Source organism: Schistosoma haematobium, chromosome ZW (assembly GCF_000699445.3).
Source record: "Schistosoma haematobium chromosome ZW, whole genome shotgun sequence".
Classification (NCBI taxonomy): domain Eukaryota; kingdom Metazoa; phylum Platyhelminthes; class Trematoda; order Strigeidida; family Schistosomatidae; genus Schistosoma; species Schistosoma haematobium.
The window spans coordinates 5,784,738-5,801,636 of NC_067195.1; the positions used below are offsets into that span (position 1 = coordinate 5,784,738).

Consider the following 16,899-nt stretch of genomic DNA (forward strand, 5'->3'; position numbering starts at 1 on the left):
AAAAGTCTCCCATGGGAGTTAATTGTATAGTGTTGTAATAATGTGTATATATTCTCTTGAAAGATTACTATCAACTACATCGCGTTGAAAACACTGAGTTGAGTCCTGGCATAAACATCTGGATCTTAAGTAGGAATTCATTGATTTTTTTTAAAAATGAACCACCAGCTACCAATATTATAACTTCCTAACGAGATTAGTGATGATATTATCCTCATATAAAAGCCTTAAATATACTCATGAATAACAACAAATGACTTTATCTATATAATTTCATTGTGGCAGTTTATATAAATTGTAAAAAAATATTACCATTGATGCGTATAACTTAGAATAGACCAAAGGACTATCAAAATAAAATGTAACATTTAGTTCATGAAGTTATGGAATGTTGGTTTGAATTGTGTTATCAAATGATTAGAATATACGCAATAAATTGTTGAAGAACCTTAGTGATATGCCTGAAAATCAATTTCCATGGTACACTTACATGCATATTTCTATCATCTACTGAATCTTCAATTTTAATAATAATTTCTATTCCTTTATTCCATTCCTTTTTTTTTGTTGGAATTATACTTTTGCACTATTATTGATGCTATGATTATTACTTATTTTGTTACTCCTGCTATCCCTCGTACAGAAGCATAGACTGACCGACAGTATTCTCTAACCAACTCTGTCTTAGGCAATTCCTTCAAGTTGCTATTTATCTTACTCATGTCTGCTTCTAATTCTCGGTGTAATGTGTACTTTGATCTTCCACTTTTTCGTTTCTATTCAGGATTCCAGGTTAGCGCTTGTCTCGTGATGTAATTTGATGATTTCCTCAATGTATGTTCTATCTGATTTCCTCTTCATATGAAAGCTACTTTGTTCTTTTCCACAGTAGGCTGTTGCTCATAGTGTCCGACCAACGGACAGTGAGTATCTTGCATAGAAAACTGTTTATAAATACCTGTACTGTTTCGATGATGATTGTAGTAGTTCTCCAAGTTTTAACTCCGTACAGTAGAAGTATCTTGACGTTCGTATTGAAGATTGTGACTTTGATATTGGTTGACAGTTGTTTTGAGTTTCATATATTCTTCATTTGTAGAAATACTGTCCTTGCATTGCCAATTCTTGCCTTCACATCTGCATCTGATCCTTCTTGTTTATCGATTATGCTTTCCAGGTACGTGTAAGTTTCCACCTCTTTCAAAGTTTCTACATCAAGTGTGATTGGTTTAGTGTTCTCCATGTTATATTTAAGGATCTTGGTTTCTCCCTGGTTGTATATTGAGATTTACTAATGCAAAGGCTTCTGCTACATTGATCGTCTTGACTTGCATTTACTGGTGTGTATAGGATAGGACGGCTAAGTGATTTGCAAAATCAGAATTGTCTAGTTGTATCCAACTTGTTCATCTTATTCCATGCTTTCCATCAGATGTCGAAGTCCTCATAATCCAACGATTATTACAATTAAACTGTAATTCATTTTGTTGATTTCTTTTTGTTATATTGATATGGTATAAGAACTTAGATTGCTGTATATTTTTTCTCAGGGCTTAAACTGATTATGATTGATTGACTACTTAAAAAAATGATGTCCAACAGGGGGAAATATTGTACTTCACTTTAATTTTTTAAAAAAAAAGAAACACTTACCCATTTAAGTAATGCATTGCTAACTTTGCTTGTTCATGATCTGACATAATTACTAATGCTTTCATATCTTGTTTATCATTATTATTATTCATAATTAAAGTATTATTATTTTCACCATTTATATTTAACTCTTTATTAGGTAATAATTGTACAGATAGTACACTTGGAAATGCAGAAAATAATCTTAATATAATTGATTCATCTGTTCCAGGTGCTAAACCTTCAATTTTTAATATTGTTGCTGTTGTTGTTGATGATGATGATATAGAATTAGGAGGATAATGATTTGTTGAAAATAAGTCATTAGTTGGTGTTACCGTTGTTACCATTGTTGTTGTCGTCGTCGTCGGTGGTAGTGGTGGTGGTGGTGTTGGTGTTAGTGGTGTAGTACCATTCACATTACCTGTAATTACTGCATGAGTTGAAATATCATGTAAAAGTTTAGTTGTAACTGAATGAATATCTAAATTTGATGTGAATGGATTAAAAAATAATGAGTCTACAATTGGAATAGATGATTTTGTTGAATTAACATGGTTATTATTATGATTATGGAAGCTATTAATCAAATTAAGATTTTGTTGCTTAGCTACATTTAAATTCATAGCTGTTTGACTAGTATTATTATTATTATTTAATCCAATTTGTGTATTATAATATTCTGGACAAGTTAATAAAGGAATTGTATTCAATGAAATATTTGATAAAACATTATTCGATTGTGGAAAATAATCACCAAGTGAATTATTCGTTTGATACATATTATTGGTTAATTGATTTAAATTTGTTTCTATATTAGTTCCCAACCATGGTAATGTAAAACTAAAAATTAAAAAAAATCAAAGAAAATTTTTATCAGAAGGGGTATTTTTTGTGTGAATATTTTAATAGTTGAGATTATGAGTTAATTGAAGCTAAATCATCATAGAAAACTTGGAAGCATTGGACGGCTGTTTTGTTCTAGCAATGGGACTCTTCCTTGGCAGTGCGCATCCAAGATACAGCTTCGCGAGATTCTAACCAAAAGCCGTCAGTTTCGACCACTGAGTCAGCCAACATCTAACGATGTTAATGTATAACTTCAACTAATTCACAAAATTGAACAATACATCCATCATTATCTCACAACAGACCTGGTTGAACTCCATTGGTTACGGCTTCTTACTAGAACTCCTGGAAATGCCTCTTGAAGCCAGTCACTAATAAGCATATGTTGATTAATATCAGAAGGGTTTGAATCTCGCGAAGCGGGGTCGTGGATGTGCACTGCTGAGGAGTCCCACAATAGGACGAAACGGCCGTCCAGTGCTTCTAGGTTTTCTATGGTGGTCTAGCTTCAATTGACTCATGAATTCAACTATTAAATTACTATAATATTCACGAAACCTCTCTCTTATTATAAAAATAATAACCAATATAATAGCTTATTTTGATTTGAGGTTCGCTTTAATTATAAGTTATGATGTAGTGTAATGAAAGTTATTCCTGAAAATAAATTGACCATTTAGAACTGTTATTCAAAAACTGGTGACAAATCTACCATAAATCAAGACTTATATTGTTCATTTTTCAGGTTGTCAGATAGACTTCTACGATCTACGAAATTTTCGTTTGATCACTTAACATAGTTTATAATTAGAATTTATTTACTGTTGTACAGTACAAATGACAACATGTCATTGACGCTAGTATATCATATCAAGATAATGTTTTGAATGAATATATGTTCAAAGTAATCTGTTATAACTTGTGGTCTTGTACCCCTATTAATATATAATGTAATGATACCGCCAATTAGAGAACAGTGATTTATCAACCGGGCCAACGACGCGTAAACCCGTCAGTCAGTCAGCTACAATGTAGGACCAGACATATATATGCATCGGTCCAAGTTGCCATACCTTTTTAGCACAGCATGATGAATACCGGATTCATAGAAGTAGTTAATTCAGTGGTGGTAATATATAGAAGAAAGATTGCATACAAGGATTTGGTATAGGAAGAAAGGATTAGTTCGTAGAAAGAAAAGAATTTATGGATGACATTTGAGCGAAATTAGGCTGATGTTGAGAGTGTCCCTTTAATAAGCAGAACCAAATGAGGATCATAAACCTGTGTGAGGAATTATAATTGTAATTTACAATTGATGATTAAGGTTAGGACTTAGATTTATGGTTTTTATCACGAACTGACATAATCTATAATGCCAAAACTCTATTTATCGAAATGGATGAGTGAATTTCACGCCAAATTTCAAGACCTGTTATCATAAAACTGATTGGTTCGTCGATAAATTATAGTTTCGCCGCCATCATCAATTGTTCTGCCTCTTTTTTTCTCAAGTTGTTGTCTTTATTGAAAAACAATTTATTAACAGGCAATTAATTAAGCAAAGTGGATAGTGACTAGCAGTGGAATCAAGGACGCGTGTTTCGTCCTATTTGGGACTCGTCTTACATCCCAGATTAGATGTTCACTCTGGGACATAACGCGCATCAAACTGGATTCCACTGCTAGCCACTATCCAACTGTGCTTAAAAAAAGCTTGTGACTTAAGGCAATCTGCACAGAATGCACACATGCCAACATGGGACTGATCAATTGTATTCCCAAATAATAATGGGAAGATACAAGTAAAAGTAAAAATGAATAATTTGTCAATTACCCTATAACTCCTGGTAGTTGTTGTGGAATTCCATTTAATTGTGATAATAATTGTGTTTGCAAAGGATCTGGTTGATTATTACTATTATTATTTGCTGTTGTTGTTGTTCTAACTGCTGCTAATGCTGCAGCTAAAGAGATTGCAGCATTAATATTATTATTATTATTATTAGCATTAGCATTTTTTCCCATTAAACGTAATCCATTAGCTGAAGCTGGAGATGACGTTAAATTATTTATTGAAGTATGATTTATACTATCGAACGGATTAATACGTACCGGTATAGCACAACCATCTAATGGATTAAATCTGTAATGAATAAAATTGGTATTATTACTTTAATTATTAAAAAAAATTAAAGGTTAATATATGAGTTTTAATAAACATGAATAAACAAACAAACATGAAAATCTTTCTTACTAATCGATGCAGTGCCAATATTTTGTTTATAATAAGGATATGAGTAAATCATTTGATTAAGAGCTGAGATTAGGGAGAGTTCGTTCTCTTTCCATCTCAAAATGCTTTTACATGGCCACATGCATGCAGCCACTGCCAAGGAAGTCCTACTCACTGCTTTCTCGCGGCGGGAGTATTTTTCACCAAATTGAGATGACGTAAAGCGAATATCCGTCGCTTTAACTGGGTTGGTGGATACGGAGGATCCATCTAGGGGAGTTAGAAATCTCTGATTCAAAACCAATGGTGTGCGTGGGCTTCAAGACCCTGAAGAAACAAAAGGCGTATGCATATATATACCATGGGACTGCATCTCATCACGTTGTTCCACTGCCTTGTAGATTAGACCTTCAGGTCAAAAGCTTCAGGTATGACCGTCCAAGAAAACCACCTGCTTCTGTTTGGGCACTCGGGCAGTATCTCAGCCCTCACGCAAATCGAATGGTTTATTTGGTGCCACCTTGTGCTAACGTTTATGTATTTTAATAATGATAATAGATCAGTGATCTGATTTAGTAAAGTTTCCAAAAGGTAATTTAATATTACAAATTTATTTGGATAATAAACGTCAATAGTAATGAAATTAAAAGACATTACATCATCTATTAACAATTTGTTAACTATACATATACCTGTAAAGTAGGGCAAAAAATATGCGTGTTGTTTGAGGCTTAAATGTATTGGGGTGTATGCTGCTTTTGTCGACATATATAAGTAGTATGTCACAACAAGATGAACACCGGATTCATAGAAGTAGTTAATTCAGTGGTGGTAATATATAAAAGAAAGATTACATATAAGGATATAGTACAGGAAGAGAGAACTAGTTGGTAGAAAGATAGATATAGAGCGATTTTAATCTCATAGTTTAAATGAAGATAGAGAGTGTATACACCTACGCCATCATGATCGATTATGGGCCATGTTACACGGAGTCTCCAACTATTGGTTACGATAGTGGCGGAGACCCTAATCAAGTAGTCTACATCTACCATCATAGCTAAGATGCTACTATTTGGTTTGACCGCCTTTAACTTTCTTCCAGTCATCCCAAACAGTAGTCAGCATTGCGCGTCGTGGTAATTGTGTTCAGGCATACTTAACACGTGACCCAACCATCTCAGTCGATCCAGTACAATATTAAGTTTATTCAACATTTTCTTTGTGAATTCATCTATTCGTAACCACTACAATACATTTTGAAAAGATCTGAAGATTTCTATTTTGTAAGTTTCAATCAGTACTATTAGATAGTCCATATAAAGGTGTTTTTTCCAACCATACAGTAAATAATCTCATTTTTATTTGCTTATAACAAACTAATTATAAAGGGTTTGTTTATCTCTATGCTCACATTTAGACAGACAAAATTCACAAATTAGTCATTCAAATCTATACACCGGATAAAATTTCATTTATCTGTTTCATAACTGAAGTGTTCAATTTCGGTTACCCGCCAGATGAGCTATTAATGAGTTCACCAGTGAAGAAACGTGGAAGTTATCCCTAATTATGCTTCATATGCATATATTTAAATGTAGGTATCAAAGATACTTACATCCCAGTGATATACATATTGGTATAGATGGGCGCGATTGCTAGTATGCTATACAAGTAATAATAGGAAGCGTAGGCAAGTTCACACCTCCCACAAGCACACGTAGGAATAGAAGTTTGCACTCGTAAGTATACTTTACGTGCATGTATATAATGCATAAGCTAAGGCCCATTTACTCCGTAGTATACATATAGATATAGATGCGAAAGCTCAGGACTTCCAATCCCAGAAGCATTTTTACAGAATGAACATCGAGTATTCAAATCAGTATTTAAGTAAGTCATCGTAGATGATGTGTTCACTTCATGCTCTTATGGCTTACGTTCTGACCCGCCATTGCCAAACCTCATGGACTCCTCCAGACTAATCTGTTCAGACATCAGAAGGAAGTTTTCGCCAATGTCTCAGTCACACTCCCAATTCAAGTTTACCTTTCTCCTCATGTAATCAAAGTTTAGACAGTGTGGGTGATCAGTCCGATCTCCATCTGACAGCGTAATGGTTTTTCAGTCCGGTCTCACAAATGAAGGACTGGTGATTTCCACGTCTATATAGAAATGTCAACACACTTAATACCATTCGGTCTAATTAATAACTTAATAGATTAAATGAATTTAACAAAAGATTGTAGGTTACTAATCGATCATAGATCAGTGTAGTGATGATTATAAAAATCCGCTGTTATTCATATTCACAAGAAAATAATACATTAAAGTAGACTTGCCGTAGTTTGTGTACAGCAGTTGGATGAATAGGTCCACCTATTCTTCGTGTATGTTTTCCACTACTTGAATCTGTTATTAATTGTGGTGTAGTTGAATTATTAAATATATCATAAGTTGAATCATTATTTAAAATTTCCGGGGTAATCATTGATTGTAATTCATTAGCTTTCATAGCTAATTTATTTAAATTTATTAAAGAGGATAAAGTTGTCATAGTTTGATTTTGATAATCCATATTTCCATTATTACTATTATGTGTAGGTGTTGATGTTGTTGTCATAATCATAGGACTAACAGAATTAGTTAAACCATTTTTATTTGATGTAGGAATATTAGCAAATTTCACAATTAATGGACTATCTGCCATTGATCCAACACGATAACCATTAAATTGTTGAATAGCTAATTCAGCTTCATGACGTTGATCAAAACGTATAAATCCAACACCTTTAGACTGACCTAGAAAAAAAAGATAAATCATAAATGTTAATGAGTTTTGATTCATTGTTTTTGAAGGGATTGTGAAATGATGGATGGTTTGGTTGTGCATTTTCATCATTCTTCTGAAGGACATGATCAGCACAAACTTCAGTTAGAAGTGAAGAGAAATTCGAACACTTCACTTCTACCTGAAATTTGTGCTGATCATGTCCTTCAAAAGAACGATGAAAGCTCCATGACCAGTTCAGAGAACAAAACTTCATCAAAATCATCCACCTGAGCTACAAATCTTCTCCATCATCTAAAGATTATTATTTGTTGGTTGAAATCAGTAAGACTTTAGATCATATTAATAAAAATGAACTAATTTATCAATCGATGAAAAAGAAATAATAAATATGAATACTTACCAGTATTATTATCAAAAAGAATTCTTGAAGTGATAATTTTTCCACATGGATGAAATAATTTTTCCAAATCAGATTCGGTCATAAATTTTGGTAGACCACAAATGTACAAATTTGCACCTTTAATTGATTCACAACTAGGTCGAGCTAGAGAAACCTGTTGTATATGTTTCAATTTGAGAAAAATTCTATATTTAGATATTATATGAAAAAATATATGAATATATAATTCATAGATTCTGTTAATCAGTCTATAGTTGAATAAGTTATTTGATATGGTCTTACCTTTTTTTATATTTCTTTGCCTACTTTTTTGTATTTCAGTAGCATGAATATATTCGTATCATTTTCTATCCCGGTACAGATAGGGAACTATACCTACTTAAAATCAGAATTTGTAATTCTCTGTAAATGGATACTGTGTTCAAGATATAATTTAGGAGTTAAAAATAAGTCATCTCTTCTAACTTTCGTGCCTTTTTAGCCACTGGATTTCTTATAGTATTTTCTGAAACAACTTACCCAGAACTCAAGTTAAAGTAACTGAGTTCAAAAGTGAATTCCTTCATCAATTTATTTAGTTTAACTTTCGATTCATTCTAAGAATCAAGAAAAGATCATATGTAAAATAGATAAACAATAAGGGAATATAATCCTATAGAAACAGTTTCAAAATGGATTACAATAAACAAAGCATAAGAATAAGAATGTTTGAACTTCGGTCTTGACAGAAGTGCATTAATTCGATTCGTTTAGAAAAAAAAATCAAAAAATGTAATCAGCAAGATATATACGGTGGTAATTACAAAAAGGATCTCTCATTGTCCTTTCTTAGAAACGTACTTAACTTTTTAAAAGTCTTAATAACTTGAAGCTAATCAGCTTCCGTGGTATGAGATCATACTTTTCAGTTAAAAGTATTGTCTGTTGGGCTACTTGGTGTAATTCAAGGTTTCTACCATAAATTGGTTGCTACTTTATACCCATCTATTTGCGCAGCTTATAATTCGTTCATTTAAACCGCATGGTTCTAGACACCTTACCATCAATAATTTTAATTATGTGAAAAACGACAATTTTGAACTTCTTCGTTTACGAAATTCAACAACCTCTACAAACCTCCCCAGACTGATGTGAACGTTTTTCCATCAGTAATATAAAAGATTACGAAACAAATGCCATAGTTTAAATGTTAACCCAATTTAAGTGGTTTGAATATTTAATATGACACATTTGTTGAGTACAGTTATATGCACTCAGCTTCTATCCACATTTAATTTGTATATGGTCTAATAATGCCAGTCAACTCACTGAATCGAAATTAACTAAAGTGAAATTCAGGAATGAAGTCGAATAGTTCTGAGTAGAATGTATCATTCTATTATTAAACTGTCTATTGGTTATTAACTTCTTATAAACAATTCAAATAAAATTTCGTAACTAAACGACGTAAACTAACTAATAATAACAATAATATTATTATTTGAGATCATGAGTCAATTGAATCTAGATCGTCATGGAAAACGAGGAAGCACTGATGGCCGTTTCGTCCTAGTATGGGAATCCTCAGCAGCTCTCATCCACGACCCCGCCTAGCGTGATCCGAACCCAGGTCTATCAGTTTTGTGCGTGAGCGCTTAACCATTAGACTACTGAGTCGGCCAGCATCCAACAGTGTTAATGTCTGACTTCAGCCAATCCACGAAATCACGCCACCGTCCACCATTGTCATCAGTGAATTACTATCGCACAATAGACTTATTTGAACTCCACTTGTCACTGCTTCTCACGAGAACTTCAGGATATACATCTTGAAGCCAGTCACTAGTGAGCATAACAATATTAATCAGAATGGGGGTTTGTGGAGATTGTAGTAATTCTTATGGTTGAATTCATGAGTCGACTTAAGATAGACCACGATTGAAAACACTGTTGGATACCGATTCATTGGTCCAGAGGTTAAGCGTCTGTGAGCGAAACCAGGGGTTTCCGGTTCAAGTCCCTTTGTTGCATGAACTTGGATGCGTTCTGCTGAGGAATCCCATACTAGAACGAAACGGCCATCAAATGCTTCCAGGTTATCAATGGTGATCTAGTTAAGATCAACTCATGAATTCAACTATTAAGACAATAATAATAATAATAGTAATAACAGTTAACGAATAACTATTCACAAAACAATTATGGTGCTGAAATCAATCCTTATCTTGACTTCTATCTTCACAACTACTTATAATACAGTGTATCAGTTAAAATAAATGAATAAAGTAGTATATTTGAATGAAAAAGTTGAAATAGGATTCTAACCATCAAATTAGTAAAGTGTATTATAGGTTTTCTCTATTGTTTTCTTAACTATTTATCTATCTGCATATCTACCTGAATTGTAATTATTATTTGTAATTTAATACAGTACAGTAACATAAAATGATCAAAGTAGATACGGCTCATAATAATAATAATAATAACTTTGTTGCTATAGTAACAGAACAATAGTAATTATTGTAAAAATCGGGTCATTCTTTTTATAAAAAAAAACACAGTTTTAATGAAACCCCTTTCTGTTGCTTAATCTTAGTGATTTATATGATTGGTCAATAGAAAATGATGTATATATTCTTATTTACATATTATTTTTCCCTATTGTATAAGAATAAAACAAAGGAAATTAATTGTACCACTACTACTACTACTACTACTACTACTACTACTACTACTACTACTACTACTACTACTACTACTACTACTACTACTACTACTACTATTACTACCACTGTTACTACTACCACTAACAATATTATCATAGTGATATATTGTTTTAGATCCGGAGGAAATGAATTCCTCTCTCTCTCTCTATCCATGCTTATGTATATTTGTATAGGGAAATAAGAATTGTTTTTGTAAATAGAATAGAAAGTGGATTTTCATGTTCTTGTAATTAGTTATAGATTATGTGTAGAACTAAAGTTGTAAAATTGGGACTTCTGTTTTTAAGAAAAAGATCAATGATCTTGTGTTTATTTATATTAACAATCTCATCATGATTTAGGTAATATGTGTAGTGTATTGTTGAATTCGGAAGTTATTTATATAAGAAGGTAAATCTTACTAGATTTGTGGTGTGTGCTACTTATATTGATATAAGTAGTATATGACGCGAGTTAAAAACGTAATGTCTGGCAGCAGAAGATGGGGGATGATCATGAAAGGAAGAGCGGGAACATAATGCAATTTGTAAGAGAGCGCATGAACAATGAAATGTGAGACAATGGACTGATGTTTGCAACAGGAACAGTCCAGGTTGATATGATGGATTGATATTTTGCAAGTTAACGATTTGCTATATGGTTTTTCAATTTTATCAAGTAACCCTGTAATTGTGTGCTAAATACAATTCGGTTGTCCCCACCTGTGTTCTCCTTCACTACAGATTGTCAGAATGATCTTTTGTAATAATTACAAATCTAACTGGTCATACTCCTTCAGTATTGTTAAGTGTTTGTACATTACTTTTCAACTCTCATAGGTACATTTGATACAGTTAAAATGAAATTGTGAAGGAAATATATATAAATGTTTCTCTAGATCTTTCCTTACCTTTATTTATTAAACAAGTCATTAATGGCAATACTTTATCAGTATAAGATTGTAGAGATTGTTGGGCTTTTAATTGAGATCATGAATAGATCAATGTTAGAATACCATAGAAAACCTGGAAGCACTGGATAGTTGTTTCGTTCTAGTATGGAACTCTTTACCAGTACACATTCACGATCCCACACACAACACTTGAACCCAGGACTTTCAGTTTTGCGCATCAACGCTTAATCTTTAGACCACCGAGACGAAATCCAACAGTGTAAGTATCTGCAGTTGACCAGTCTCTTATTGATATATGTATATTCCATACGGATTGTCTATTTTATGGTGTAATGTGGTCTGTTTGGCTTGTATATAAACCAAGTATGTTTGAAATTTACGATTCTTATAGCGGAATCGGAACTTGGCGTATAGTACTATATTCATAGGTATATCAATGATTAGTGGATTTGGGTAACTGAATATTGATTGTCGAATCAATCATTAACATTAATACTAGCCTGCTCAATGGCCTAGAGCTTAAGCGCTCGCGTGCGAGATCAATAGGTCCTGGGGTTGGAAATCTCGTAAAGCAGGATCGTCGATGTGCACTGATGAGGAGTCCCATGCTAGGATGAAACGGCCGTCTAATGCTTCCAGGTTTTCCATGGTAGTCTAGCTTCAATTGACTCATGATATCAAATATTAAAATATAGAAATTTTTCAGTATTACTTCTCTATAAGTTTATATAAGTGTGAAATAAAATCTCTTTAAATACTTTTATCCAGTACAGATATTGTCCCTTTTTTATTTTTCAACTAACCCGAAAAATATAGTTGTTTGTTTTTACATCATTATTAAAGTTAGTTGATGAATGATATATGACTATAAACCAAAACCTAATCTGAACATATATGATATCATGTAGTGTATACTACTTAAGTCAAATGATATAAGTAGTATGTAACACCAATTAGAAGTGGAATTCTTGGCAGAAGTAAGTCGAGAAGATTGGATTGAAAAGAACAACATTATAAACAGAGAGTAATTGTAATAACAACATGAATAAAAAAATGATGTACTTTGTAAGAGACAACTGGTGGAAGACGTGAAAATGAAGTATTCAATGTATGGTTCTCATATTTTACTAAGACATTCTAGTGTTCATTCACTTTAATAGGACTATAGGTATTAAAGAATACAATTAAACACAGTAACTATTCAAGATTGGACACGTAAAACCTTCTACAATATCAAATCTATAACCTTCAAATATCATGGTGAGTAAAATAACTAAAAATAATCGTTAGGAGAATTTGAAGATTCCACTGTCCAAGACCGTTTTATCCATTTCTTAGAATATATGTTCAAATTCATTGTTCTAACACTTATATATATACATCAGAAGGGAGTTTGTGGATATTATAGTAATTTTAATATTTGAGATCAATAGTCAATTGAAGCTAAACCATCATAAAAAACCTGAAAGCACTGGACGGCCGTTTCGTCCTATTGTAGAACTTTTCGGAAGTGCCCATTCACGATCCCGTCTCGCGAGATTCGAACCCAGGATCTATCGATCTCGTACACGAACGCTTAACCTCTAGGTCACTGAGCCAGCTAGCATTCAACGATGTTAATGTCTAACTTCAACTAATCCACAAAATTGAGCGACACATCCATCATTGTCTTTAATGAGTTATTATCTCACAACAGACCTGGTTGAACTCCACTGGTCACTACTTATTAATCTTGAAGGTAAATTAAACAGATAATTACTTACTTACGCCTGTTACTCCTCGTGAAGGAGCATAGACCACCCACCAGCACTCTTCACACAACCCTGTTCTGAGTAATCCTTTCCGGCTCTTTCCATTTGTTATTCATCCTTTTCATATCTGATTCTATTTCCAGACTTAATGCATTCTTTATCCTTCCACTTTTCCACTTCCCTTCAGGATTCCAATTTACGGCTTGTGTCGTGATGTAATTTAGTGATTTGCGTAATGTATGTCCTATCCATTTCCATCGCTTTTTCCTAATTTCCTCTTCATCTGGAATCTGGTTTGTTTTCTCCCACAGTAGGCTGTTGCTGATGATATCCGGCCAATGGATGTTGAGTATCTTGCGTAGACAGCTATTTATAAATACTTATACCTTCTTGATGATGGTTGTAATAGTTCCCCAAGTTTCAGCTCCGTACAGTAGAAATATCTTGACGTTCGTATTGAAGATTCTAACTTTGATATTGGTTGACAGACAGTTGTTTTGAGTTCCATATTTTCTTGAATTGTAGGAATGCTGTCCTTGCTTTGTCAATCCTCACCTTTATGTCTGCATCTGATTCACCTTGTTCACTGAAGATGCTTCCCAGTTATGTGAAAGATTCCACATCATCCAGAGTTTCTCCATCAATTGTGATTTGTTTGGTGTTCTCCGTGTTGTATTTAAGGATCATGGTTTTTTCCTTGTGTGTGTTGAGGCCTACTGATACATAGACTTCTGCTAGACTGGCTGTCTTTATCTGCATTTGTTCGTTTGTATATGATAGGAAAAACGGATAATTACTACATATATTTCAAATCATCACAATACATTCACTTTATATCATTTTGATTTCATTCGATTTTATATAAAATAAAACTATGAATAACTTACCAATAAATAAAAAGAACATAATTAAATAAACTACTGAAATAAAAAAATCAATAAAAATAAGTAGTAGTTTATAAACTTTCCAATTATTTATCATTAAACAATTTACAATCTCATATTGAACTATTTAAAGGTTTACTAATTTCCCAGTAGTCTAATTATAGATGATTGATAAAATGGTTTAAAATTAGAGAGAAAAATAAAATAAAGAAAAATAATAATCATAGTGTTGCTCGTTTTGAACTTTTTTTTCATTATTTTTTTCTCTATCTTCATTATTTTCAAAAACAATCAAGTTGGTTGCTTTCTCTTTTTTTCCTTTTTTCTTTTTTCTTCTTCTTTTTCCACCTTAGTTTAATTTACTGAATAGTAAGACGATAGTCCTTTTCTTTTTTGAAATATGTAATAAAAGTTTAGCTGAGAAAATGTAACAGTAAGATTGTTCTTTTCTTTATTTCGTTTCTTTTTTTCTATATTATTGCTTGCTTTTCTCTCTTTCTTTTTTTCTTTTTTTGTAAACTCAAATGTCAATTCATGCAGTATAAAGTGTTTTTTTTCTCTTATTTAATAAATAAAACATGAACATGGATACATGAAAGTAAATGAAACAGAAATGAGCACATGAAAAACAGAAACAGAAAGAAAAAAAGAAGAAACGAACAAACAAACAAACAGTTTTTTGATATGAACTAAAAAATAATGACAACTATTCATTATATAGATCATTTAAATTTAGCTTTAACCGCCCATTAATCGTTTGAGAAGATTGTTATAATCAACTTAAACAAATGTATTTATTTGTGTTGATTAAATCTAGACAACCATGGAAAACCTGGAAGTAGTAAATAGCTGTTTCGTCCTAGTATGAGACTCCTGAGCAGTGCTCGTCCGCGACTCTGCTCTCAGGATTCGGACGCAGGACCCATAAGTCTCGTGAACAAACCACTGAGCCTGCCTGCATCCAAGGGTGTTAATGTTTAACTTCAACTAATTCATAAAATTGCGCCACTGTCCAACATTGTCTTCAGTGAGTCACTGCCTCACAATAGACACGGTTTAACTCCATTTCTTACTGCTTCTCACTAGAATTTCAGGAAATACCTCTTGAAGCCAGTCACTATTGTTTGATAGTAACTCAATGAAGACAATGATGGACATTGGCGAAATTTCTTGGCTTGGTTGAAGTTAGACATTAAAATTGTGTGACGCCGGCTCAGCGGTTTAGAAGTTAAGCGTTCGCTCACACGACCAAGAAGACCTGCGTTCGAATCCTGAGGGCAGAGTCGTGAACAAGCACTGCTCAGGAGTCTCATACTAGGACGAAACGGTTATTCAATGCTTCCAGGTTTTCTATGGTGATCTAGCTTTAATCGACTCATGAATTCAACGACTGAATATATATATCTTTATTTATTATAATTGATAAGTAAGTGAAAATTAATTTTTTCTTACTAGACTTATCAATGAATGTATCAGTAAACAGTTTATAAAAAACTTCCGTAACAGTACGTTAACTTATAGTAAGATAATTGATGTGAGAAAATATTTGTTGAATAGTTATATTGAAGTTCTATGAAATACAAAGGAAAATGAAATGAATTATTTATACAATAATATATAATCGTTCACAATCTATGAATATAGTCTTGTTTTAGACTTAAATCTAGGATAGGATGCAAAAATGAATTACTGATATTCAGTATGCTAAAGACTTAATCATAACTGTGGGAAGTCATAGCTCAGGTTCATTAAACTGGAGAACATAATAATAATAACAGAATTTATTAATATGGTGGGCTGAAAACACCTAGATCGAATTCACTTGGTGTTATTTGCTTGTATCTTCCCACTGACCTAAGGTAATATCTAGACAGTTCGCGCAGAATACATATATGCTAACAAGAGACTAATCAATTTCAGTCCTAAAAATCAATGAGAAAATACAAGAAAACAACACCAAGTGAATTAAAACTTCACCCTATTGCACAAGCAGGTGGCTATCAGAACTCAGTAACTAAGTGCATAACGCTATGGCGTTTGGAGCAAACGATACTGGGTTCGGGTTCCGGCGTGAATATCAACTCTGGGATGCGGACACAACCATCTGGCGAGTCTCAAATAGGACGAAACGTGCGTCAAACTGGATTCCACTATTATCCATCTACTATCCATCCTTGCTTATACACCTAGATCAAAGTTTAGATTCTATGAAGTAACCTGGAGTAGAGTATTTGGAAAACAGTAGAAAATGGATTACTTAAACAAGTTGTGTATAAGATAGTTATATTATTTTACTGATAACAATCTAACAAAGATATGATGAGAGATTTCATATACATATTTAGGAAGATTTATTCATATCAAATATGGTTTGTTCTGTAAACTAACATAAACTGAAAATTCATTAGAACTCAAGGGAATACATTTTTGTTATCTAGAAATCGGGTTTCTTAAGATTTTAGTAAGAATTCATAACTTATGGAGTTAGAAAAATGGAAGTAAAGCTGTGAAATACTTTTTCTCGAGCTAATACTCATCCCATTTATTGAATCTAAATATTTTACGGTGTTAGTCGGAATAACTCTCATATGGGATTGGTAAGTAACTCGTTTTGATATTTGGAACGCACTATAATGGTAGATTAAAATTCCTTTCAGAGTTTATTCTTAGTAGAATATAGGAGAAGAAAATTCACCATTTGCTTCCCGAAATTAGTTTATGAGGAAATACACAATATAAGTGAATCTTATGCTTAG

General features: G+C 32.8%; 1 protein-coding gene across 1 annotated transcript in view; it reads right to left on the minus strand.

Moving 5' to 3' along the window:
- The window catches only part of MS3_00010284 (uncharacterized protein), a 94,477-nt gene that overhangs the window by 3,330 nt on the left and 74,248 nt on the right, over positions 1 to 16,899 (minus strand). The window contains exons 4-7 of the mRNA XM_035732219.2: positions 7,912 to 8,065; positions 7,060 to 7,519; positions 4,319 to 4,627; positions 1,654 to 2,475 (exon numbers count right to left, since the gene is read on the minus strand). Coding sequence (XP_035588354.2) covers positions 1,654 to 2,475; positions 4,319 to 4,627; positions 7,060 to 7,519; positions 7,912 to 8,065 — 1,745 coding nt within the window. The remainder of the gene's footprint in view (positions 1 to 1,653; positions 2,476 to 4,318; positions 4,628 to 7,059; positions 7,520 to 7,911; positions 8,066 to 16,899) is intronic.